This window comes from Athene cunicularia (genome assembly GCF_003259725.1).
Source record: "Athene cunicularia isolate RWA chromosome 3 unlocalized genomic scaffold, athCun1 chr3_part1, whole genome shotgun sequence".
Lineage (NCBI taxonomy): Eukaryota > Metazoa > Chordata > Aves > Strigiformes > Strigidae > Athene > Athene cunicularia.
In genome coordinates, this window is record NW_020799097.1 from 47,885,330 (window position 1) to 47,912,146 (window position 26,817).

A 26,817-nucleotide genomic window follows, 5' to 3' on the forward strand; every position below is an offset into this window, starting at 1 on the left:
TCGATTACTGGAGAAGCCAAGAGTCACATAAATATGCAACAGGAAGAAGAATATAAACCACAGTTAAATTCACTACCACCTTGTTAAAAATTGCCTGGGACAGCAACAAAGACCTCTTGCAAAATAGTCAAGTAAAATAAGTACGTAATCAATCATTTTGCTGGCAATACAGTCAGCAAAAGTCTTAACACATACTTTGTCCACTTTGATCAACATACAGAACACCGAAGTATGCAAAACAGCTTCTAGTTGGGTGATGTTGTATGGTAATCTGAAATCTCTGGACTTATTTCAGAGTATACTGACAATATATCTGTTGCTACAGAAGAGCTTCTCACCTGCCAGTAACGAACTGCAGTAGTAATACTCTCTCTTCCTGAGTTAGTTCTTCTACAACATCCCAGAACCACTAAATGAAAAATAAGTTATTTTGTATTTTATATTAAATACTTGCAGTACTTGAAAAGATAATGGTACAACAATAGATGGAATATGTGTGTTTGTTAAATGATAGAAAATTTCATATGAAATTTATACATAACTAAATCACTTAGTGTAGGAATATAGTATAAAAAAACCTCTACAAAAATTTCAGCCAAAATTAACTTCCATAAAACCAGAGAGAAAATTACAACATCAAAAACACCTTTTTTGAATTAAAATATTATTAAAACAAAAATTTACCTGAATAACTTGGTCTCCTCTCTCATAGCCACTGGTGTATTCTGTATTTTTTAACCAATCATTCACATCAATTTCTGGCATACCAGACAACAAAAGCTCCTTCAGAAGAAGCACACAGATTGCGATTAGTCTTCCTGACTAACCATTAATTTCAGGTGTTCATGTTGCTTTAAAAAGTAATGTTTTAAGAAGTGTAAAAATTACAGCGCTTTTTCTGTTTAGTTGCAACCTTACAGAACCTACAGCTAAACTTTAATACAAGAAGATTCTTGAATTCAAGTAACTTCGTGTGATCTGTTTCATTTAAGTCCACAGTATCCAGAGATAGAAACTATTGTCAAGGAACTTAAAAGAAAAAAGCTCTGAGTTTTGGCATGACTTGAGACAAAACTTGAAACACGTTGGTTACAGAAGATCAAACCACCACAAAAACTTATTGGAATTTGATTCTGTGACTCAGAAAAAGACAACAGACAGCATCTCCTTACTTTTAAAGAACTTCTGTCCCCTTAAAGAAAATATGAAATGTCTTCAAGGTCACATCATCCTGATTCCATTTAGAAACTACAATTTAAGACATTTATCACTGGCACATGAAGTTATCACATTCCAGGAAGATGGTCATTTTAAGTAATTAGGATAAGCAGGAATACACATATTGAGATCCTCACTGATAGATGCCCAGAAAAAGGAACCAAAGATAGAAAATGTTTATTTTGTGGGTACCGAGCTTTACTACTACATCATTACACTACTGATGAAGTATGCTGAACAAAATATTTATTAAAAATATAGGCATTTCTGCTTACCAGTTCATATTCATCAAAAAGCTGGATCAAAGACGGTGGAATGAACATATGGAAGCCTTGTAAAAAGGCATTTATCTGAGGCTGGATGGCTCTTGTCATTCTAAGCTCTGTTACAAGCTGGACATACTCAGCCTGCAATGCAGAAAACGACATTAAGATATGCGATAGCAAAAACACATAGTGCTCATGCAAACTCACTCACAAATACCGTCCTCAAAACATTAAAAATCTCATTTACTGTAAAATGTTAAGAGTCCCCATGCACTTTTCACACACAGAAGTAACCCAAAATTATTCAAATGACCCCTCAAGAGTTCAGAGCCCCTTCTGCTCTTCTCTGTTCTTTCCTTCCAAAGACAATTCCCAGACAGAATTGTTTAAATCACAACACAAATGAACCAAAAAACAGGGACTAAGATAAAGGAAGTGAATAAAACTTAGTTCATCATAACTGCATCTAATACAACCACCATTGCGATCATCTAAAGATATAAGCAAGGCAATGTTTCCAAAGAAAAATATTCCATTAGGGAAACTGACATAACTCAGGAAAAAGGGGAAACTTCTGAAGGAATATTTGTGAGCCAAAAAGCTTTCTTGCTTTCTCCCATCTCTAAGTCTAAAAGAATATACTACTTACACGTGAAAGCTTTGTTGTCTTAAGAACAATTTCAGTTTCTTTAAGGAAGTCCTGAAAAATCTCCTCAGTTTTTAAAAAGGAAAAAAAACAGGAAAGCATTTATACCATAACCGTGTGGGCAATACCATGGTTCATAAGCTTTGGAGATTTAGGGGCTCGTTCCCTTTAAAAGATGACAGTAAGAAAGGCAATCTACCAGAACTCTGCTTTTGCTGAAAACACAAAAGCCTAGGACGCAGTTAATGGAGGAAGGTTTTTAGAATGAGACAGACAAACGTGCCTACATTCAAGCTGTATAAACACATCCCATCTACCCTCACAAAACTATGCAAATCTAATAAAGTTTCTTTACTCAAGAGATTCCTACCTAAGAACAAGATTATTTAAGGTACTCAGTTTCAAAGTAATGTTTTGATTTCCTAATAATGATTTTTAATAATGAAATCAAGAAACATATCTCCCAATTAAACTATCACCATCCTTCAATACAATAATCTAACAAAAATACTACCTTGATTTTTAATTTTTAAAAAAACTAACCAAAACTTTTAGGTTCTGAACCTGCATAAAAACAACCAAGCACCCTTTCTTTCCTCCTCTTCAGAAAAACAGAATGAAGTATGAAACATTTCAAAACAGAATAATATTTTTCATAGGCAGTTCCTTACATTCGCAGAAATATAGAGGGGTTTTCATTTGCTCTGCAATTGGAGAATTTTTAAATGCATTACCACCATTTTATTAGAGTGAGAAGACAATCTGTGAAGTACTCTGAAGAAGAGGTACATTACCTAATCATATCTTCAACTGCAGAGCTGTTCCCAAAAATCTAGTTTCAATCTAATAAACTCCCTAGGTTGCTTCTACTGCTGGTGGAACTGAAAACACCTCCCTTCTCTAAGGAATTAGAGGGATAGCCAACGGAGATTAACTGCACTAGATGAAAGACAGCCTCTGCAAATACACCTTATGAGCTCCAGGAAGAAATCACAAACTTTAGCAATATCAGGATTAGATGTATTGTTAATACTGGTCTTCAGTATTCAGAAATACTTGTTTTACATCTCTTAAATTGCTGTTACATAAATTAGCCTATTCAGAAAACAGGGTTTTAGAAAGACAAATTCACAACCTAATTTTTTTTAAAATCCATTACAAAAAATATGACAAACTTATTTTCTGCATTACAAAAATATTTATACTGAACACTTTCATTAAGAGAAAGTAGTTGCTGTGCTTTAGGTATAACAAGAAATGTTTTAAATAGACTGGAAAAGCCAGGCATCCTGACTATCAGCACTGGCACAACCTGTACCACAGAATTTACATAATATATGTCAGTAAACAAAAAAAAAACATAGTCAATTTGTTTTTCTCTGTTCACTTCATTTACATTTTATTCCCTCTCAGAAGCCTTAGGAGCACATTACAAAACAGAAATATCTATGGAATTTCAGACCTACATATGCATTCCTACACAGTACATAAAAGGTATAATCCAGCCTTCTACCAAGAAGGGAGATTTGATTGAACACACATGAAACAGGCATCACAAATATGATGACAAAGTCTAGTTTGGGTGAGGGGTTGTTCTGTATTTTCCTTTGAGGTAAATCAAGCAGAGATCATGCTTCCCCAATTTTACAACCCCATATACTCTAAGACAAGGATCAACGTTCATTATGATGTTCAGACTCAGAGAGCAGCTCCATTCCAAAGCTGTTTGAAAAACAACACATAATTTTTTACTGCCAAACAGCATAGCCAGCTCACAGACAGACAAGTCCTGGGAGGACAGAGAAAGCCATAGGATTGTGGAGATCCGCACCATTTTTTAAAAATAGCATATGGTCAAACTTTTCCTAACTCTAATTTTATTTCTGTCCTAAAAGGTAAATAGAAAGCTGCAAAAATATACAGACCAAAGAACAAAGAGAAATGCATAGCATGGACACTAGACAAAGCCTGACTTTTCTCTCTGAAGTCTCCCCGTGACCATGACAAAAAGCAGTTGAACCATTTCTGTAACTGCTACTTTCATTGGCACTACATAGACACTCCAATTGCAAGACTGGAACAATTGCATGCTATGGTCCCACAACCATTCCCCTACTACACAGTTGATTTTAAAAAAGAACATTCCCTCATTCAAAGAAAACAACTTTCTACAGACAGCTATTACTACAGCTCCTCAGTGGGGGATTTGCTATCTTTTACCTTGGTTTTAAATAAGAGGGATATAGACTGTTTGGGTGGTTTCTGTGCAGAGGTTTTTTTGTTTTGGCATAGGGGGTTGGGTTTTTTTTTGAGTTGTTGGTTTGAAAGTGGGTTTTTTTAAACAGAGATTCACTCAATTTCACTTTAAAAAAATGCTATCCATTAAACAGGTAATCTCCTAGTGTGCATACATAGCAAACTCCTTTAGAAGCTAAAATTTCTTCTCTCAGAGGTATAGCAAATACACCGAGTTGTTTAAACAGTGATCTTCTATTCCTCAGGTAAAGGCAGAAAAGATGATATGTCTTGGAAGAAAAAAAAAATACGGTTTATAAAGTCAAGTAGATGCTTTTCTGTTTAACCTGTTAGAACCACTAAGCTAAAGCATACTGCAAAACCACATCACATTAAAAGAACTGGGAAAAATCCCCAAATGCCACTAATGCACAGATCTATAGTTTTCAACAACTTGGTTCACCACTGTCAAAAAACAGTGAACAACAGAGAGTGCCATCTTACAGATGTTTGCTGATTTCACATTTTGCAGCTTCAAATTAAAAAAAAAAAAAATCCATTAGTATTTACAGTTTCAAAGCTACCACAACAGTAATCTGTTTCTTACCACCTTTCAAACAAAAGCTACACAAACTCTTTCCCCTCTCACCACAGCTGAGGAAGGCTGATGAGCTAGAATGGATGCATATGTTCTACACATGATGTTCAACAACCCTTTTTAGTCTGTGCCCAGAGTCAGAAGTTAACACAGCAATTTAAGCCACTAATGACTGAGGTCTCCTCATATGGGCAAACTTCTAATTTCATGCTAATTGGTAACAGTTTTTACATAGTTGTTATGAAACCACAATTTATGTCAAGTACAACTGTTTTATATATTGAGAAGCTACGACTGTCCAGAAACACAAATCAACATCCTTGTTTTCTTTAACAGGTAAAAGAAATTAATCCTCCACTGTCTTCACAATTAGACTTGTCTTACCATCTGTATTCTTTCACGAATTACTATATTAAACAGTTCAGAATCAGGCTAATAATATGTATTCCTGTTATTGGAATGACACTACCTTAGTGAAAATGAGGATTAAGCATAAAAGCATTCAGTGTGAATTGCTCCAACACAAACTAAAACTTTGTTAGAACAAATGCTGACACCAACTGGCCATTTACCAATACAGCAGCTGTCTACACGACTGGTAGAGATGAATAGTGTACACAAAGCGAATTAGGCTAGCTCAACACAAATGAAAATCAAAACACAAAGCAGACATAAGGATCAAAAAAGTCAATGATACAAAAAATTGCAGGTCTAACCCATGACACTCCTGCATTTACTCAAAACTATCTAGTGGGTAACTGCAGAATTCAATTAGACTGATGTTTATCGATTTCTAGATGATTTTCAAAATCTGGCTGCATTTTTCATATTTGTTTTTGAACTAATGCTGCAGAGAACTTAGGGACTTTCCAAGCTGTTACTACTGAAGTAAATTAAAATAGTAGATTATTTCCATACAGACTAAATGACTTGCAAATGGCTGAAAAAGCTTCCTGCAGCGTTTCTGTCAATCATCCATATGTTACTGTAGAACAATCCAGTGCCAGACTGCCCTAGCTGGCAGCACACTTTGCTAAAATTGTAGGTAATGTGGCAACTGCTACTGGTTTATCTTCCTAGTATATATACCCATGACTTAACATTACAAATATTTGTAACTTTCAAAATAAACCGTTCATTTAAAGTTGATCCTATTTTCCTTCCAAAAGTTCTGTCAGAAAGAACCTCAAACCTGAACACTTACAGAAATAGTACTGTTTAAATTATCTGTAACATGCTAGGCTAAAAAAAGATGGAAGAGTGTTGGCAACTTTTTTGTATATTTTCCTTCAAAACAGGTACACCATTTATGCTTCAAGTTATTCAGAAAGGCATTCCAATTGCTTTTCTTATACTCCCAACTTCTGAATAAACCTGTACACTCACCTTGTTTTCCTGTGTAACAAGTATACTGGCACCCCCTGGCTTCAGTGGCACTTCTTCCATTGCTCCAAACACATCGGTCTCAACAGAGAAGGTCAGCTCTAAACCCAGATCACTGATATCATTATCTAAAATCCACTGCAAGTTCTTTGCATACTCTGGATCAATAGATGCTACATCCTGATAATTTACAGGTATACCTAGAAAAAACAAAGACACAAAACCCCTCAAGTAAATAGGATAAAGCAAAAAGGGTTCTAAGCTTAATACATGGTAGAAGATTGCCCTCTAGAGAGAAACCAGAATACTGCAGTAATAGGAAAAGGGGAAAAAGGGATTCACCATTACTAACTGTACTTAGTACATTTTTAAAGTGTTAAAGAATCAAGTTTCCTCTGCATGTTTTTCTTTCCAGTTAAGCAAATGGCTTACCACTTGAGCAACAATTTGCACAATTTTGCCTCACTAATGGATTTCAGTAAAAGCATCTAACCATACAGAACACACAATGTTAAACAAGTTTAAAAAAAAAAAATCTTCGTTTTCTACATAACTTCTAAAAACCCAAATATTGTATTTCTCTACACAATAATATCTCTTCCCCCAGAAAATTATTTAGAACTGGGGGGGGAAAGGAGGGGGAAAAAGACAACCCTTCTGTAGTTGAAGAAGTTCTCAGTTTTCTTCTTTTTAATCATGTTTTCTATGAGACCTACTTTACATTTGAAAGTCATTTAGAAGCATTAAGAGGAGAGTTGCTAGAAGTTTGACTTTTATCCAAGTATAGAAACTGCCTATTTACAGTGCCTTCACAGACATGGCACTCAAACAAATTTGAGCAAATGTGCCCAGAGTAAGGTGACCCTGAGCTTGTGCTAGAGAGCTATGCGCTATTGTTTTCAATATACAAGAAAGCAAACCCTAATTACTTTAACTCTGTCATGATAGGTACTTTGATTCTACCAAGATAGATAAATATCTAGAAAAAGGGCATGGGTAAGGCTGGTAGGAGAATTAGAGAAAAGCAAGTTATCAGGAAATACTCTCTTTGCTTCACCATTTTCTGTGCCCTGTGAAGTGTCACAAGGGTGCCCATTAATAGATGGCTCAGCATGCTATAGACTGCTGAAGCAGTACCCCAGAGAATAACACAAAATTCAAAGGTTAGCAGCAGGTGCAAACATGTAAGTGCAAAAACCATTACAGTACCTCCTTGGAAGAGCTGACTAGTGCTGAAATGTGTACACAAGCTCTAAGGCAATGTTTTTCTAATAAAATCAAGAAACACTCCAGTTTAAGAGAGGGATAGATAATTTACTAATGAATTTTCAGTCATCTTAAAAAAAAAAAAGTCTAACGGCTGTCTAGTAGCTTCTAGAGGACTTTCACTTTTGCCAACTAGTAAGCATATGTGCATCTCACATATGAAATGTGGAAATAATGATGTCTCTGAGGAATACAAGCAAAACATGCACGAAAAGGATGAGATTGAAAACTAGGAATCAGACTCCTCTAGAGAAGAAACTGGAGTGTTATGATGAGACTACACTCATAGTGAAGTATGTTGTGAGACTAAAGCACAAATCTCACTCATTTGATTGACAGATATTTAATCAATCAATAGACTCAAGACAGGCAGTTATAAAGGAACTCCATCAGATTTATCATTACAAAATTTAAATCCCGTGAAATACTATGTATCTTTCTCTTGCTACACCCTTAGGGCACCTGTAGTTTGAAAAGAATGAGAAATATACCTTAGCATAATTGTTATAAACAGGTATTTCTGTGCAACACAGAACTTCAAAAAGATACTACAGGGTAAGCTCTAAGACAAGTTCAGTAAGGATTTAAGGCCTCCAGCTTAAAATACACTGACCCAGAAATTAAATTTCGCTTTTGTTTATGCCATTTCAAGGAACATTTTCTATTATACTGGGAAAGAGGGAGTTAGGTTAAACAGCAGATAGCACAGCTAAGAATTTATCTGCTATGTGCGTTTGTGGGTTGGAAGTGGAAGTTTCCCTTTCCAAATAGAAAATTAATTGGCTCCTTAGAAAAAAATACAAAGTACTACTGGACAGCAGCACTAGAGAATCTATCTTCTCCCATGTTTAAGTAGAAGGCAGACACATTGGGAGTTTTGAGAAAAACAAACCTAAGAGGCCTTAGTAATTTTTTACTGTATTTCTGCTTCAGCTCTACATCTGTAATAGAGTACAGCCCTAATAAACATGAAGATCTATGGAATAATGTTTGATTTCACAGCACACACACAAAAAATATCATGCAAGCTACATATCTAACATCTTATACAGATCATCAGTTGTGCGTTAGCTGGGTCATCACTTAAGTGAATGATCTTTCCTTGCCTATCAGATACTGTTGCAGAAGATCTGGATTCATCACAGTGAAAAAGGGGGATGTACCCACCTGAGTCTCAAAAAAGTAGCCACATTTGTTCATATAGGTTTCAGCTTCTAATTAAGGCACTTCCACATCATGTCTGCTGACTAAAGAGAAGAACTCCTTTCAAAGAGGTTCACATTGTTCCTCAGATAGGAGGTCTTACCACGCAACTGGTAGATTCAGTGCTACCACCAGGAAAGGCTACAGAAAACAAGGATCTCAGTGCAAGGCGAGAAACCAGAGGAATGGAAACAGTCTCAGGCTTCAAAAGATTTCATACTCCATTACTTAAGGCCTGACAAATATCTGAAGGGAATCTCTATGTCTGTAACCTGGTAACGTTTATTTGGCATGAACAACTGTTAGCATAACCCATAGCTGAACCTGAAACAAAAATAAAACAAAAACCCCTCAGGAGTATCTGCTGCTATGCAACTCAGGTTCCTGAAGCAAGAAGAGAGGAGGTGAACAAAGATGAGGGAAAAGGCCTTGGAAAGGTTTAAATAAACCACCGTGACTGCAGCAGAAAAAGCAACTACTTGGGAAGTGGAGGCATAATTTTTTCCAGTTCTCTGTCTGTTAAGTAAAAAGAAGTGATAAAAACCTGTGAACCTTTTCAACTTAAAGAATGTGCATAAACCTCTAGAAAGTTCCAGAATGTCTGTTCAATAGAATGACAAGTCCTTACTAAGACAGACTGATAAGATCTCATTAAAAAAAGAGTACTTACTGCTGTTTGGTTTGCAATAGTTACTCTAGCAAAATGAAAAAAGAAAAAGTAAACTAACAAAGTAAACAATAGGTTATCTTGACAAAGATGACTGAGCCTGCACCATCAACAGACTATGACAGTGATCCTTGAATACTTTTAGGGAACAGAAACTAAATCTCCAGTTGAGTTGATCTGTCCTGGAATGAGTTAACATGACAGGAAGACTGTATGCAGACAGACTAATTACAGAAAAACAGAACAAGATACAAACAATTCACTGAAACCCTCACTAGGTCTTACAGTAAGAAGTGGTTCTTGTGAAGTAAAACTTCGGACATCAATCTATCTTATACTTCCAAAGAAGATTAAAGAATAGCACTTAAACACAAAGGAAATTCTGTATGCAGTGGCAAAGGAATTGGTTTTCCCCTATAGCAGCCCTCTTGGTGCTGTGTTTTATGTCGGGAGCTGGCAGGGTGTTGATAGCACCCTGGTGTTGTGGCTACTGCTGAGTGGTGCTTACACAGCACCAAGGCTCTTTACAACATTTTCCCCCCACAGTGGGACAGGGTGGGCAAGATCTTGGGAGGGGACACAACCAGGACAGCTGCCCCGAACTGACCAAAGGGATATTCCAGACCATACGATGTCTGCTCAGTATAAAGCTGGGAGAAAGGAGGAAGGGGGTGGGGTCACCCTTGGTCCTCCGAGGCAACCACTACGTCTATGGGAGCCCTGATCCTGAGAAGGCCCGACCTCGCCTGTTCATGGGAAGTAGAGAATAAATCTGTTTTCTTTTTTTGCTTCTCCATGCAGACCTTTGCTTCGCTTTGCTTATATTGAAACTGCTTTTGTTTTACCCACAAGGGTTGGTCTACCTTATTTCCTTTCCCCTCTTTGCCCTGTTGTGAGAAAACAAGGGGAAAGGGGGGGAAGCGATAGAGTGACTTGGTGGGTACCTGACATTTAGCCAAAGTCAAACTACCACACTTTGTTAAAACATTACACAACTGAAGAATTCCAAGCATAATAAAGAATGCCTGACAGACTTCACCAGCAAGGGCTCCAGCCACACCACCCAAAATGCAGAAGGCAAAGGTGGGGACTGGGAGTATGAAGAACCATCCACTGGAGGAGATGATCAGGTTCAAGACCATCTAATGAACCTGAAGGTGCACAAGTCCATGGGACCTGATGAGATGCATCCACAGGTCCTGAGGGAAATGGCAGATGAAGTAGCCAAGCCACTATCCAGAATATCTGAGAAGTCATGGCAGGTCACTGAAGTTCCCAATGACTGGAAAAGGGGAAGCATAACCGCCATTTTTAAAAAGGGAAATAAAGAGGACCCAGGGAACTACAGGCCAGTCAGTCTCACCTCTGTGCCCAGCAAGATCATGGAGTGGATCCTCCTGGAAACTATGCTAGGGCACATGGAAAATAAGGAGGTGAGTGGTGACAGCTAACATGGCTTCACTAAGGGCAAATTGTGCCTAATTAATTTGATGGCCTTCTATGACAAGATAATAGGTTAGGGGATAAGGGAAGAGCAACTATTATCATCTACCTGGACTTGTGCAAAGCATTTAACACTGTCCCACATGACATCCTTACCTCTAAATTGGAGGCATGGATTTGACAGATGGACCGCTTGGTTCACAAGGAACTGGTTGGATGGTCCCATGTTCACAGTCCAAGTGGAGAGCAGTGACAAGTGATGTTCCTCAGGGGTCGATGTTGGGACTGGTGCTGTTTAACATCTTTGGTGGTGACATGGACTGGGGCATTGAGTGCACCCTCAACAAGTTTGCCAACAACACCAAGCTGTGTGGTGCGGTGCGGTTGACGCGCTAGAGGGAAAGGAGATGCCATCCATAGGGACCTGGACAGGCTGGAGAGGTGGGCCTGTGCAAACCACATGAAGTTCATCAAGGCCAAGGTCAAAGTCCTGCACATGGGTCAGGGCAATCCCAAGTACAAATACAAGCTAGGAGATAAGTGGATTGAGAGCAGCCCTGAGGAGAACAACTTGGGGGTAGCAGTGGATAAAAAAAATAAGTATGAACATGCAATGTGCGCTTGCAACCCAGAAAACCAACTTTATCCTGGGCTGCATCAAGACAAATGTGTCCAGCAGGTCAAGGGAGGTGATTCTTCCCCTCTACTCTGCTCGTGTGAGATCCCACCTGAAGTCCTGTGTCCAGCTCTGGGGACCCCAACTTAAGACAGATATGGACCTGCTTGAGCACCTCCCTTGTGAGGACAGGCTAAGAGAGTTGAAGTTGTTCAACCTGGACAAGAGAAGGCTTTGGGAAGACCTTATAGCAGCCTTCCAGTACTTAATGGGGACCTACAGGAAAGATGGGGAAGGAATCTTTATCAGGGAGTGTAGTGATAGGATGAGGAGTAACAGTTTTATACTGAAAGAGGGCAGATTTAGATTAGATCTAAGGAAGAAATTCTTTACTGTGAGGGTGGTAAGACACTGGAACAGGTTGCCCAGAGAAGTGGTGGATGCCCCCTCCCTGGCAGTGTTCAAGGCCAGGTTGGACGGGGCTTTGAGCAATCTGATCTAGTGGAAGGTGTCCCTGTCCATGGCAGGTGAGTTGGAACTAGATGATCTTTAAGGTCCCTTCCAAAACAAACCATTCTATGATTCTGAAATTTTTGCCAGGGTTCATAAACTTTATCAACTTTGTAAATCTATCCTAAGTTAACTATGGAACAATTATTTTAATTTCTCAAGAATGACATTACACGTCAGGACATATGAATTTCACAACTGTGATGCAAAGAATTGCATACACCACAAAACCAATTGGCTGCACTACTCTGCCTTTCAGGCATTCCTAGTCAGCAACATTAAAGACAACTAAATTATATGATTATGCTTCCGACAGATTAATGATGCCTGCCTTGTTTTTAATTTAAGATTCATATTCAAATATAAATTGAAAGATTAGCTATTTTATTAAAAGTTGCTAACTGCATAAAATTCCCACATAGTTTTGGTAATGCATCTTGCAACTATAACATTTCCTAAGAGAGGCTCAAACTGGAATAGCAATTACTGCCATATTATGGTTTGACTCTAATGTACATAAAAGATTAGCAAGACATTAATTTCCCAGACTCTTTCACTTTTAACACACACAAAAGTAAAAAAGGAAAAGGTTTACTGCTCTGACAACCATTATGACTGATAAACAGGATTTTCAAAAAAGCATACCAAGAATATGTTTGTAGAACGACCTTGTAAAGTAGATGTTCACCAACTGCCTGTGATTCAGAGCCAGCCCCAGAATCTGGCCTGCAAAACGGAAGTAGTTCAAATGATCTGGATTTACAGAAGAGTTACTGTTGGGTTGAAAAGTTGTTCCTATAAAAATAAATAAAATGATAAAATTATATGATAAAAATATTATCATGCTTCATAACTCATTTTTTTTGGTTTTAAGTGAAGCTTGTATTTATCAAATACACTGAGCATCTAAAACCACTGAAGGAGTTTCATTTTGGAGTTCTGGAAGATTGAGGTTTTTTGTTTACACCAAAGACATCAGAAAAACATATCAGAATGTAATGACATCTATTATTACAGTGATATTGCTCAGCCACTCTCCAAGGCACCACTCTGAAATAATTATCATCAACATAAGAATAACCATGATCTGCTAAATCTGGTTCTCCGTATTACTATATTGCTATGTGAATCTTCTGCTCACTCTAATGGGCATGTTTCTATTATTTTGTGAACATACTCAAAGGAAGGATCAGAACACATCTACTTCTTTTTATCTGGGTCAAGCCAGATGCAGACAGGAGACAGTCCAGTCCTGGTCTCCTTGGAAAAGAACACCTCAAACAGATATCCCTGAACTTTTCCTTTTATCTTTCAGGAACTAATCTGTGCCTCTACTGTTGACTGAATTCCTTGCCACTTCCCAAGATTGTGTAAAGTAGAAATCAAAACATTTATTGATCATGATGATGATTATGTGTAATCTTTTATTGATAAAGATTTCCTTTATATGAAGCACCAAAAAGACAAAAAGTTAAATACAAGGTAGACCTGGGGAGATCAACATCTGATTTTAACACAAATTTTAACTGATTGAATTTGTGTGTTTCTAAAAGGAAATAAAGGAACACCTCCACCTTGCAGATGCAGAAGAAAGGAAAACACTTTCTATATGGCTCTCAAAGTGTTGTCCTCCTACTACCAAGCAGAAATAGCATGGACTCATTAAAACACACTCTCCTCTTAAAAGAGAGCGCAAAAATCAAGGAAACTTCAAATTAAGGAAAACATTTCATCTGCAGTTATAAAAATGTACAATGAATAAATAACTTCTCTTTATACATATGAGATCAATTCTGTCAGTGTTGCTTTTAAAAAGTAATGATCTTATACTAAGACTGATTAAGTGACTTTTTTTTGGATTATAAAATGCTTTTATAAAAGAAAACACCATAAAATTAGAAAAAAAAGGCAGAGACATACCATCAGCTGACTGGGTAAATAAGGCATAATCTGGATTCACTATTTCACTGGATAAGATATCAAACCACTCACGCACCACACCTTGTCCCTGTGTGTCAAAAGAATAAAATATATTAGCACATAGAGCATTCACTGCACAACAGTTATGCTGGGTAACCACATATTTCTTAAAAGTCTAAAAGTAAGTTTAAATTAAGATTCAGTTCAAAACAATACTTGTGAAAGAGAATTAAACATTTCCATATATAAATGCCACAAAGGAAAACCATGCAATTTTACCCACCATTCCTTCTTCTCCATGAAATCTCACAGCAATCCCCTGTTTTAGTTTTGCACAATTTGCTTTAGACACAACTTCACAGCTACTCCTAAAAATAGAATCTACATACAAAGCACAAATTAATTTATCTTAATTCATTTTATTCCAGTGTATTTCAAAGATATATCAATTCCATTTATAACAATACCTCTGTGAACCAAAAGGATGTCATTTTCATTGACAGGCCTGTGGACCATGTCCGAATCTGGCTGCCCAGCATGCAGATGTTCATAGAACCATTCACAGCGATCTTTAAATGGCTACAAAACAAGAGGTAAACCATATTATATAGATGCATTCAACTGAATAATTCCTCTCTCATAACCATGACTGCAAAATGGTTATGTATACTTCTCAATTAATTTTTGAGATGTGCAGAGAGTTACTCAGTGCTACCACAACACACTACACAGTATTTTGGGAAGAGAAAGAACTAGACATGCCCTTGAGTGCTTGCTGAAGTCTGGTATGCAAAAAGGCTGGACCACCAGTTATACAGAAATAGCTAGAGTTCACCACATAGGAGAAAAATAGCACAAAACTTCTTTCAGGTCAGCAGGGAAAGGAATCTAGGTAAGTCAGTCACTGGCTTCTGTAACACTGATTCTCAACCACAGCTAAGCACAGAAGCACAATTGACATAAATAAGTCGTATTTGTATTAGAATTGACTGGCAATAAAAAAACAGGCCAAAGGAACCAGAAACCTTCCAAAGCAGGTGAGAAGTAGTCCTAGCTAGTACAAGTAGTCCTTGTAGGTGAGAAGCTTTCTCGACTCAGTATTTAGATGGACATTTTGCAGTAGTTCTGAAACAGATATGACAGGTATTGCCTCTCTCATCCATCACGATTCACAGCATGTACTTCTCGTTGATCTAACAAGCAGAGTATCAGTTCTCTGAATCTCTTTATTATTCTTAAGTAATGAATGTCAAAACCACACATTTTAACCAAAGAATGGATAAAAAAATACATCTACACCATGTCCTAAAAATGAAACTGGATTACCAAAACCAATGTACATCTAAAAATAAAGGCACTGTTCAGAACTAAAGAAATAAAGCTTTTGGAACAAATCCCCAAGTCTGGGGGTTGGGGGTAGCAGGGGGGAGGGTGCAGAGTGTTCTGCTTGGTTAGGGGAATTTTATGTTTTTTTATAGCAAATTCTCTTCTCAAAATAGTTTAATGTAAGGAACCTTTCTAATAAAGCAAAAGTAAACCAGTGTGTGCTAAATGAAGGAGTTCCAAATAGTTCATTATCACCCAAAGACCATCTTCATTTGTAATAGAACAAATACACAGCTCTGGCCCTGAGTTAGTTCTAGACAATCATAATCTTTTAGAGGCAAGTGATGAAAACGTGGCAGATGCTTAATGCTACCATGTTAAGTAAAGCAGCAAATTTCCATACTGGGTTTGCTTGCTAATATTTCCACTTAACTACACTAGGCTTCCCTAGAGTAACTCTTTAGTCTCAAATTCCTGTCCTGTCTTAAACTGAGAAGCGAGTTTAGGTTATGCAAGGCATCAGGATTTTACTCAAGAAAACCAAATCCAAACAAAAGAAAATGGTAGGAAACAGCAAAAGGTAACAAGACAACATGATGTTTCACTGAAGGAGCTGCCACTAATTAACTATGGCCAAACCAACTAATGGTGGTGTATTTATCCTCTGGTTTGTCTCAAAATGTAAGTCAATTAAGGAAAGAGCACAGCATTTTAAAGCTCAATCTATTTGATATACACAAATAGATTTAATAATAGGACGTTAACACTGTTTAACTCAAAGTTGGACTTGTAAGACATTTAACACTGGTCATCTCAAATGACTTACACATGTATTTTAAGGAATTAGAAATCTGGCTGCAATGTCTGTTTAATCTGAACTTTCAACATAGCAGATTCAGAAGCACTGGAGGCCACACTTAGTTCTTACGTCCTCCCCCGAAATGGATTTTTAAAAAATATTATTAAACAAAACACCCTCTTTATATTTATTGAAGCTGTAACTAAGCAGCTCCTGACATTTACCTGAGCTTTTATGATGTGCATAAATCTTGACATTAGTTCAGGACACTCAAGAAGAAAATGAAAGTGATCAAAAATTATTTTGGGATTGCTGAAAGAAAAATAGATGAGAAGCCTGTTAGTCAGAGATGTAATAATAATGTTTCATGATACAAAAAGTCTATATAAATAGACAATGCAATTAGTCATATAGAAAAGTTTCAGACTCTTCTATTTCATCATGTTTTCCTAACTTTTGTTTCCAAATGTCTCACGCTACCTCATCCTTTGAATATGGAAGATTACAAGCAGCTCTCCAGACAGAAGCAAGGTTATAAACTGGCAGTCCCAAAGAATCTCTGGCTGAGACTCCTTTAAGAAGTCATTATGTATAACATATTTAAAGAGAGTTTTCATCTGCTTCAAAAGGGAAGGCTTTATTTGGAACAAAGATGAAGAAAATATCCATTAAGGAAATTATTCTGCTGCTCTGTGAAAAACATTTTGTTCAGAAAATCTCACAGAATCTTATAAAAGGATTGCTCACACATGCAGAAGAGTTTACTTAAGCCTGAGCTCCAAATCATTAATATATACTGCCCTGAAGTTGGCAGGACCATTAAAGTGCATATGGTACATACGGAGTTGTATTCTATTGTTGTGACATAAGAAAAAAAAAAAAATGTAAGTTTTAATTATTTTGGGGAAAAAAAAACCCCACACACATTAGAAATTCCATATTTCCTGAAGCTTACCGGTTAACAAAACACTTAAGGACATCATCATGTTTACAGACAAATTCTATAAAACGAGGCGAAGTCATCCTGTTCAAAAAAAATCAAAAAGATGCTTTTACTTAATGAAATCAAAAATAATTTGAATTACATCAATTGTTGATTTTCTTAAATAAATACTATGCAAGTAGAAACTGATAGTTTAACTAATCAATCATAAAATGAAATACTCAGCAGCATTAAGATTTCATAATAAACTTACAGAAAAGGCAAAAATGCCAATAATCAAGGTCAAGCAACCTGACCACTGTTATTAACTATATGAACAAGAAAAGCTCAAACTAATGGAGACAGACACTCTTCTACTGGTTAATTCCAGCTTTCACTACAACCATGGAAGCACATATAAGGAAGGACTGATATTACTTGTACAATATACATGATATGCACATTGTTCTATATTCTTGTTCATTGTATAAAACTGCCATCATGCACCTTGTAAATTATGGTAAATGAGGAAAAGAGCCATGAAGAAATAACCCTACAAACATAGCAAACTTAATAGTGGGGGTCAAGGTGACATATAATGGCTTCATGAAATAACAAAATTACTTGCCAGGCAAGTGTCTAGTATGGATTTTTTTTATATATATATATATATATAGAGAGAGAGAGAGAAAGAGAGAGAGAGAGAGAGAGAGAATAAGGGAAAGATTAACATGGGTGCAAGTTTTACTCCATTTATTTACATCTATGTTCTGCATTTTTTCAAAAAGATAAATTCTTAATTGGATCCTTTAAGCTTCAGAAACAGCTAATGAATACTTGTAAACAAGAATAAAGTCCTCTCACAAATGCCTTGAAAGGTTGTGAAAAATAGTACTTTAAAAAGTCAAGGATAACAATCCTAGAACTGTTGCTGTTGCCCACAACAATTCAGACACAAGCTGCTCATTTTATATAAAAGTGACCTGTTTCCCCTCTCCCTTACTGTTTTGAAGAAACAAGTCTCATCATGTCCTTCCTCTCAACCACACAAAAAAAACAAGCAAATAAAAACTTCCAGACCAAATTTGTACATTTTAAACACGCTTCTGGTCTGAGAGATGATCTGAAAGTATTAAACAACTAGAATAGTCTTCCCTTGAAGAAAATTAACTCTTTACCTGTAATTGCCACACAAGCCGTAAGATGCAATATACAGAGAAGAGGTGGGGGGGAAAACCAACTAATTTTGCATCAGTTTTGATGCTGAAAACTTGGAACATTGTATTTTGGTATATTTTAAAAGAATGCCTAGACCCCGTATCAGCATTTGCAGAAGAAAAGCAATTGTGGCAAATGAAAGAAACTAACTTCAATATTTCAAATGTTAAACAGCATGAAATGCCATCTTTATTGTATGAGTATTAGGAACAATGGAAAACAATGAGCTCTGTTTACTCTTCTCCACTGAACAATACACTCAAATCTAAAGTTAGACCCATTTTAAATTATTTTGTCTGAAAATGTCATTTGTTATAATTGCAAATGCTATCTGAAGATGGCAGCAGTACTGAGTTACAACATTGTGCCATTTACTCCTATTAATATCAGAACTTCAGTAAAAAAAAGTATGTCTCAGATCTTTGTACTTCTCTACACAGTTCTGAAAAGCCCTAACACAACACAGAATTCAGGTATGGTCTGCCTTACTTTTCTGCATCCCAGGGAGTTCTCCCAGTTGTTGCTGAAACAGTTCTTCCTCTCCTAGCTTCTATGATAACAACTCTCAGATAAACTTACATGGTATCCACAGGAGTTCTCCCTAACCTGAAGCATAAATTATGCACAGGGACAGACCCACTGGGCAAGGCCCTGTGTCCAGGTGGACTTGCTGATGGAAGACAGTCACCTCTCCAAATGAATTTTGGTATGAAGACATAAGTCAGGGCGGGGTGGGTTGGGCAGGACAGGTGAGAAATGTACTTAATTACACACATTTCTGTTTTTCATTTGACTGCTGTCAATAATACTTTACTGGCATTTTATCTTAATATGGTTTGACAGAGATTTCAAACGAAATGGCTAAAGAGCAGTTCCTTTTCAAGGTGGAGTAAAATTAAAAGTGAAAGTACTGAGGTGCTTGTGAAACATTGTGATCCCCAGATCATCTTCCAGAGTGTCCACAGAGGAGTCTGCCCCAGACAAATAGTACAGCCAACTTGAAAGATTTTATTCCACTCAGCCTGGCAGAGAAAGCAAAACCTTTACAGTGGCTGAGAATAACCAAGAGTTGTCACACATTGGGAAGCCTGTTTCTAGATTCCTCAGGAAGCTTGTAATACCACCATACTCAAGACGGTCAAAGGATCCTTTCCCTGCAAGTTCACAAATATAATCCATAACAATCTTGAACAGATTGAGACCTCTAACAGTGGACACACTTTCTTTTCAAATCAGACACTGATGGTATTAAATTTACCTAAGTTGTAATGCCTGTTCCACACAAAACTATGTTGGCCAACCAGGGACACAATTCCAAGTGAGAGCTACTTTGCGATTGAACTTCTGCAATACAGCCAAACAAGTTTTGCCCCAGCTGTCATTTTCACGTACAAAGATAATTCACTTTTTTTCCTGAGCTCATAGCTCTTCTTGCTAGGTAATCACATTAAATTCAGGGATAATTTCAGATTAAGAACCAACAGCAAGATCAATTAAGTTTCAAGAGATCAAAATTACATTATCTGCAAGTATCCCACATGATTACAAAGAACCATTAGACATTCAATACAAAATCTGCCCCAATGCATCTATGTTCATAGGCAGCAGCACTATGGAAAATTTGCTGCGTTATTTGGTGCCATTAAAGCCAGGAAAGAAAAAAAAAAGTATTCAAATAACTGAACTAGTGAAAGCATTAAAAGGCATACCCTTGACTGTCACTAATATCATTCTTACAAGAAAGCATATAGGATTTTAAAATGGTAACAGTTTAGGTCCTCTCCTTACCCCTGAGGCATCTGACAGGAGCAGCACATGTAAAAGGCTTGAATGACAGCACTTAGCCTGTTTGCTGTCATGGAGATAACATCCTGGCAATCAGCACAAGCTTCCTGCTTCCCAGCAACATCGTATGTTTTTGACTCGCCAGCATCACTGGTTAGCTCTTTTCTGCCCTCCGTTCCTGCAGCAGCAAAGGAAGGCGTAGGAGTAGCATCCTGGTGATCTGGTCCTTTTTGCTTCAGTAAAATAGAAGTAATGTTGGCAGAGTCCCTTTTGTTTTTCATCAGCTCTGTGGCTATAAGAACAAGCCATTCATCTAGAGAATGCCAGAGCAGTTCCAGAGGCTGCAATAAAGACACGTAAAAGCAGACAAAAAAGGAACACATTGACATTAGATAATATTAATAATGTGATAATCCTTTTAAGGCAAATAAATATCATGCACATTAAAACACTTGAAATGATCCTTTAAAAGTCATGTTAGAGATAAGACTCAAATACTCATAAAAAACTTCTGTACTTGTAGCCACAGAGCACAAAGAGAAAATTTCCTATTGAAGGAAAAGAATCAAGCAGCAGATGGAATAAAGATAAAGTCATTTAGAAAGAGTGAAACACTGAACATTTTAACAGAATTTGGCCTCATAGTTGTTACATGGCACACTACTGCCTGACTGCTGCAGTCAAGCAGAAAAAACAGTAACACACATGTTGCATTTTCAGAGTTAAAGAGTGCACCAGTTCTTGTTTGAGGTCCTGGTCAAAAAAGGTCCCTCTACCAGTTAGATGAAGCAAATTCCCAACAACCCCACCAAGAGTCACTCACGCACATATCTAGTAAGATGAGCTTTATGGATAATGCGAGCTCATACAGCTCATTTTGATAGTACCCCAGATGTCCCAGAGTAAGGGTCACTAATACGTAGCTTTATGAAACAGAAACAAGTATCAGCAGATTCTCATGTCCATTTTTAAAACAATAAATTTAATTTTATTTTAACAAAGTCACTCTTTATTCACTACCACTAGCTTAAAAACAACATAATTGAAACCTGGTACAGTTCCATCTTTACACACTTGCTTTGAGGTTCAGACCTATTGCAGAGGAAAAGGTTGAGATACCTGGGGCGCTCTCATAAGCATTTTGAAAAAACTCAAGGGCTGACTATGCTGTCCCTTAATGGTGTTGAAGGGTATGTTTCACAAGCATACAGGTCTAGTGAGCACAGGGATATGCATCCTACCGAGAGGTAATTCTGACTTAAATCTTCTATAGCATTCCAAAAATAAGAGTGAGCTTCTAAATGCACTCCTTTTTCCACATATTACTGTTGCATCATTTTTCACCAATTAAAGCTTTCAAAAGACTTAGCAGAAACTGAAAATTATGTTCTCAGATTCTAAAGTTGCCTTTAAAAATTAAGAGCAATTCAGAGCACACTGTACCACAAGTCTACACTATCTGGAGCACTGTCAGTACACCTCACAGTGACACGCTCTCAATACACAATAAATTACTTTCCATAAAAGCTGTGTATTAAAAAATTCTGTTGAAATTTATCATTTAAAAAAATTTACCGTTATGCTTCCATTTTTTCCCAATAAAAATTTTTGGGAAAGCCAGCCTGATCTCCAAGACTGGCAGGCTTTGATCAACATACTGTATGATGCTCAATCCTTGTACTCCTAGTGACCACGCATTGCTCTAGATGGTGATCTGAACACCTCCAGCACAGGTACATTTTCCTAATAAATGTCTGCCATACAGGATCAAGATAGCTTCTTTCCAAGACCTGCATGGCAGATCTTCACCACAAAACATAATGTAGAAAAACTTTCTAATGGAAAATAGGATCCACTGAATATAGGGAAGAATTAAAACGCAGTTGTGTTCTTAACACGTAACTCACAAGACACTACGTAGTTACTGGAATACTAAAAGATAGTTTTCTTCTCCCATATTCTCAGCACTTAGCCTGCCATACACGTTTTTAATGCTGTTATCTTGTGGTTTATCTTTTATTTCCCAGAGACTTAGCATGCTTTTCAGAACTCTTGCAACTGATTTGTTTTTTCAAAGCTACTTTTTCAGATTCACAAACTCATTTAAAAGTGTAGTCAACTACATACATTCATAGCAACTTCCAACATTTCACCTTCTTTTTTTCTAGTCTAATTTCATGGTATAAGGCACTCCTCTAAATACTGTCCACCACCTCCATATCCATGGCTGACAGCATTTTATGTTAGCACCCATGGCCAGACCTTTTCAAGCGTAATAGGGACATAGTCAATCAAAGCATTCGCAACATTTTTTCAAAACTAGGTCAGCATTCTTTGGTCAATTCATACCATGAGGCACATACTAAACACAAACCTCCACTCAACCTTCAGGTTTTGTATCTCACATTTTACAAAAGTTTCTTTGGAATTATACTTCTGAGTCTGAATACCAAGCTTTTACAGCTGTACATATCTCTCAAATGCAAGGATTTCGCTATGCAATGCCTTCCTCTACACCCATCTAGAAAGCAAGACACTAAATCAAACTCATATACAAACTGCAAAGTTGGAGCAAAACCTTTTACCAGGTGACAGATACTTAGTCTTTTAAGACACATGGTACAGGAGATAACTTATCCATGAAGTGACTGTGTCACAGCAGAGAAGTCAAATCAATTCTAGAAAAGAACAGTATCTGAAATGAGGGAAAAACATTACAGGCTTCCCAGCTGCATTCAACTAGACAGGGAGATTTTGCAGAAAGTTTCCCTAATACATGATCATACTGAACAGCAACTGAAAGAGCAATACGTGAAAAAGCAATGAATGTAAACCTGGTCAAAATTACTATTCATAAAGTTTCTCATTGGTAAGGTCTCATTTGAGTTAGCAGTAGCTTGTTTCACAACTGGGTGTTGAAATTCAATTACTATTTTGGTTTTTGCAAAATCAATGTCTTAATTAGCTAGTGGCTCCACTTTAAAGTATTTGGACACGCCTGAACTGATCAGGCCTGTAATGAATTACATACAGGGAACTTCAGTAAAGCAAAAATGTCCAGGTGATTTTCTTGTCCTTGTCAAGCAGTAACATTCTTCAGATAAAGATACACTCATACACTCATATTTTTAATACCTTCCAAGCTAGATTACAGTGACAACTCTTCAAAATATGTTCAATCAGTATACTAATACAGAAAACCCTAATAAATCATTAAGAAAAAAGTCAGAAGAAAGTTTTTCTCCATTTCTAATACTGGATAAAATGTTTTTGCCCCAGCTTTTTAAAAGAAGTTATGAAGTACATCTTTAAGGTCATCAGGTCAGAGCTATATGGACCTAATGAGAGCATATTCAGAAGAAAAGGAAACAATCCCTTATACCACGCAACAAAGCCTGATGATGTTCCTTTGCATATCCCACAAGGGTACCACAAGACAGAACTCCTGCCACTGCTACCCTCAATTCCCTTCCAGATAAAAGTTTCTAGGTCCATTCTTGAAAGAACACAGTATTGAAAAACAGATTAGCTTCCTATATAATAAAGACAGACAATACCCAGAGGTCTTCATTTGCTCATATAAACAGTATTCAGAGAAACAGGTGATAAACAGGACCACTTTCTTGTACTCTGGAAAGACCTTACATGGGACATGAACCAGCAGTCTGAGAGACTTGTTTTTCCCATAAAACCCGTATCAAAATTAAAATTATCTATATTTATCCCCACAACTGAATTTTAAGATCAGCAGCATATTCCAGTTCAAAACTTCTTTCCTCTGAAATTTTCAATATGGATCTCAAATTTGAAATTTTAAAGTTCCACGCTGACTTTTTAAATACAGATTTAACTCTCATTTTGGAGCAGCAACCCCTGTGGTTTCCCAAATAGTCTGTACTAAACAGTTACACCATCTACATTCAAGAAAACTCAAATAAAACAAAATTCAGGAAAGGAATTCTTTGTCACTGACCACATACAAGTACTGGTACCAATGAAGACACACAACTACCAGGTCTTCAAGAAACCTCCATACCACTTCAATAATCTAAAAGATACAGTAGGCTTTTTTCCCCTCATCCCAAAAGGTGAAAAGGACCATCACAAACATTTTTTCAAGGAAAGGACAAAAATAAAAAAAAAGGAAGGTAGGAATAAGAGACAACAGAAAGTAAACAAATTGACTCAGCACTATGTCTAATCTCCTGTTACTCAGTTACTGCAAATTCAAGGAAGAACAGGCTAGTGCAACCACAACTGAAGTTTACCAACACTGAGAGACCTGTGCACCCCATTACCAAACGAGAATAATCTCTCATTGGCAGTTTTGTACTTTTGAGTTTGAAATTTAAATCAACCTCAAAAATATCATGGAGAAAACAATGGCCCTAATGAAGGGTTGCCTCAGTTAAAATACTTCTAAAATTAGTAAATTAAAATACCAATAATTATTTTTAAATAATCCTGAAATTTTTGTTTGCTTAACTAATGAAACAGTAGTATGTATTAGCTCATTTATTAAAAAACATTAAGAATTACTGATATTTTCTGGGACAATCATGCCAGCTGTGTAATGTAATGTGATGAAACAGGAAAATTATGATGTTGTTGCTATTACAGAAATATGGTGGGATGTCTTCCATGACTGGAGTGTGCCAGTTGATGGGTACAAGCTCTTTAGGAGGGACAGACAGGAAAGGGGAGGTGTTGGGGTGGCTCTATGTTAAGGACTGTTATGATTGCTTCGAGCACAGGTGTAGTGAAGACAGGGTTGAGTGTCTTTGCATTAGAATCAGGGGGAGGCCAACAGGGCAGATGTTGTAGTAGGAGTCTACTATAGGCACCCAATAAGGACAGAGAGATGGATGAGATATTTTATAGGCACTTAAGTGAAATCTCACAATCACTTGCCCTTGTTCTTGTGGGTGAATAACTTCCCAGACATCTGCTGGAAATACAAGATGGCAGAACGAGACCAGTCCAAGAGATTCCTAGAATGTGTGGCAGATAACTTCCTGACGCAGCTGGTGAGTAAACCGACCAGAGAAGGTACCCTGCTGGATCTCCTCTTTGTGAGCAGTAGGACTGGTGGACGACATGGAGGTTGGAGGCCGACTAGGGCACAGCGATCATGAAATAATTGAGTTCTCTATTCTTAGAGAGGTCAGGAGAGAGCTAAGCAGGACTGACATCCTGGACTTCCAAAGGGATGACTTTGTCTTGTTTAGGAACCTGCTTGAAAGGATCCCCTGGGAGACAATCCTGAAGGTTACAGGGGTCCAGGAAGGCTGGGCGCTCTTTAAGAAGGAAGTGTTAATGGCTCAGGAGCAGGCTGTCCCCAGGTGCTGTAAGAGAAACCGACACCAGAGAAGACCACCCTGGCTGAACATGAGCTTTGGCTGCAACTCGGGGAGAAAAGGAGAGTTTATGGCCTTTGGAAGAAGGGGCTAGCCACACACAGTGAATACAGAGAGGCTGTGAGGCTATGCAGGGTGGAAAGCAGGAGGGCTAAAGCCCAACTGGAAATTAATTTGGCCTCTGCAATCAAGGATAACAAGAAAAGTTTCTATAAGTATGTCAGTAGCAAAAGAAAGTCCAGGGAGAGTCTCCACCCCCAGCTAGATGCTGGAGGAAATTTGGTAACAAGTGATGAGGACAAGGCTGAGGTGCTTAATGCCTTCTTTGACTCAGTCTTTAGTAACAAGATTAGTTGTACTGATGGAATGCAGCCTCCTCAGGCAGAAGACAGAGACTGGGAGAACGACCCCCCCTGCAATCCAGGTGACAGTCAGTGACCTGCTGCATCACACAGACTTAGACAAGTCTATGGGACCAGATGGGATACACCCGAGGGTGCTGAAGGAGCTGGCTGGGTGCTCGCCAGGCCACTTTCCATCATTTACCAGCAGTCCTGGCTGACCGGGGAGGTCCTGACAGATTGGAAATTGGCCAATGTGACACCCATCTATAAGAAAGGTCGGAAGGATGATCCAGGAAATTACAGGCCTGTCAGCTTGACTTCAGTGCCCGGGAAGCTGATGGAGCAGCTCATGCGAAACACCATCATGAAACACATGAGGGACAATCAGATGCTCAGGCCCCCCAGTCATCATGGGTTTATGAAAGGCAGGTCCTGCCTGACAATCCTGATCTCCTTCTATGACAGAGCGATCTCCTTATTGGGTGAGGGAAAGGCTGTGGATGTAATTTACCTTGACTTTAGCAAGGCTTTTGACACTGTTTCCCACAGCATTCTCCTGGCAAAAATGGCTGCTCGAGCATGTCCAGAGAAGGGCAATGAAGCTGATGCAGGGTCTGGAGCACAGGTCGTACGGGGAGTGGCTGAGGGAACTGGGGGTGTTTAGTCTGGAGAAGAGGAGGCTGAGGGGAGACCTCATCGCCCTCTACAGCTCCCTGAAAGGAGGTTGCAGAGAGCTGGGGAGGAGTCTCTTTAGCCTCGTAGAAAGCAACAGGACAAGAGGTAATGGCCTCAAGTTGTGCCAGGGAAAGTTCAGACTAGATATTAGGAAGCATTTCTTTACAGAACGGGTTGTTAGACATTGGAATGGGCTGCCCAGGGAGGTGGTGGAATCCCCATCCCTGGAGGTGTTTAAGAGTAGGGTCGATTTAGAGCTTAAGGATATGCTGTAGGTGTTAACTGTGCCAGGCGAACAGTTGGACTAGATGATCTCCAGGGTCCTTTCCAACCTAGACGATTCTGTGATTCTGTGATGTAAGACTACTGTGCAAGACAAAAAACTCCATACTAAAATGAGAAACAATTCTTTCAGCATAC

The 26,817-nt window shown here is 37.9% G+C and overlaps 1 protein-coding gene across 3 annotated transcripts in view; it reads right to left on the minus strand.

Moving 5' to 3' along the window:
* The window catches only part of HACE1 (HECT domain and ankyrin repeat containing E3 ubiquitin protein ligase 1), a 58,018-nt gene that overhangs the window by 6,106 nt on the left and 25,095 nt on the right, over positions 1-26,817 (minus strand). For all 3 annotated transcript variants that reach the window (XM_026845453.1, XM_026845454.1, XM_026845455.1), the window contains 11 exons: positions 20,025-20,362; positions 17,052-17,120; positions 16,321-16,408; positions 14,439-14,550; positions 14,255-14,352; positions 13,972-14,059; positions 12,697-12,846; positions 6,350-6,546; positions 1,494-1,625; positions 685-783; positions 339-409 (listed from right to left, as the gene is read on the minus strand). In XM_026845453.1, the coding sequence (XP_026701254.1) occupies positions 339-409; positions 685-783; positions 1,494-1,625; positions 6,350-6,546; positions 12,697-12,846; positions 13,972-14,059; positions 14,255-14,352; positions 14,439-14,550; positions 16,321-16,408; positions 17,052-17,120; positions 20,025-20,362 (1,442 nt within the window). The remainder of the gene's footprint in view (positions 1-338; positions 410-684; positions 784-1,493; positions 1,626-6,349; positions 6,547-12,696; positions 12,847-13,971; positions 14,060-14,254; positions 14,353-14,438; positions 14,551-16,320; positions 16,409-17,051; positions 17,121-20,024; positions 20,363-26,817) is intronic.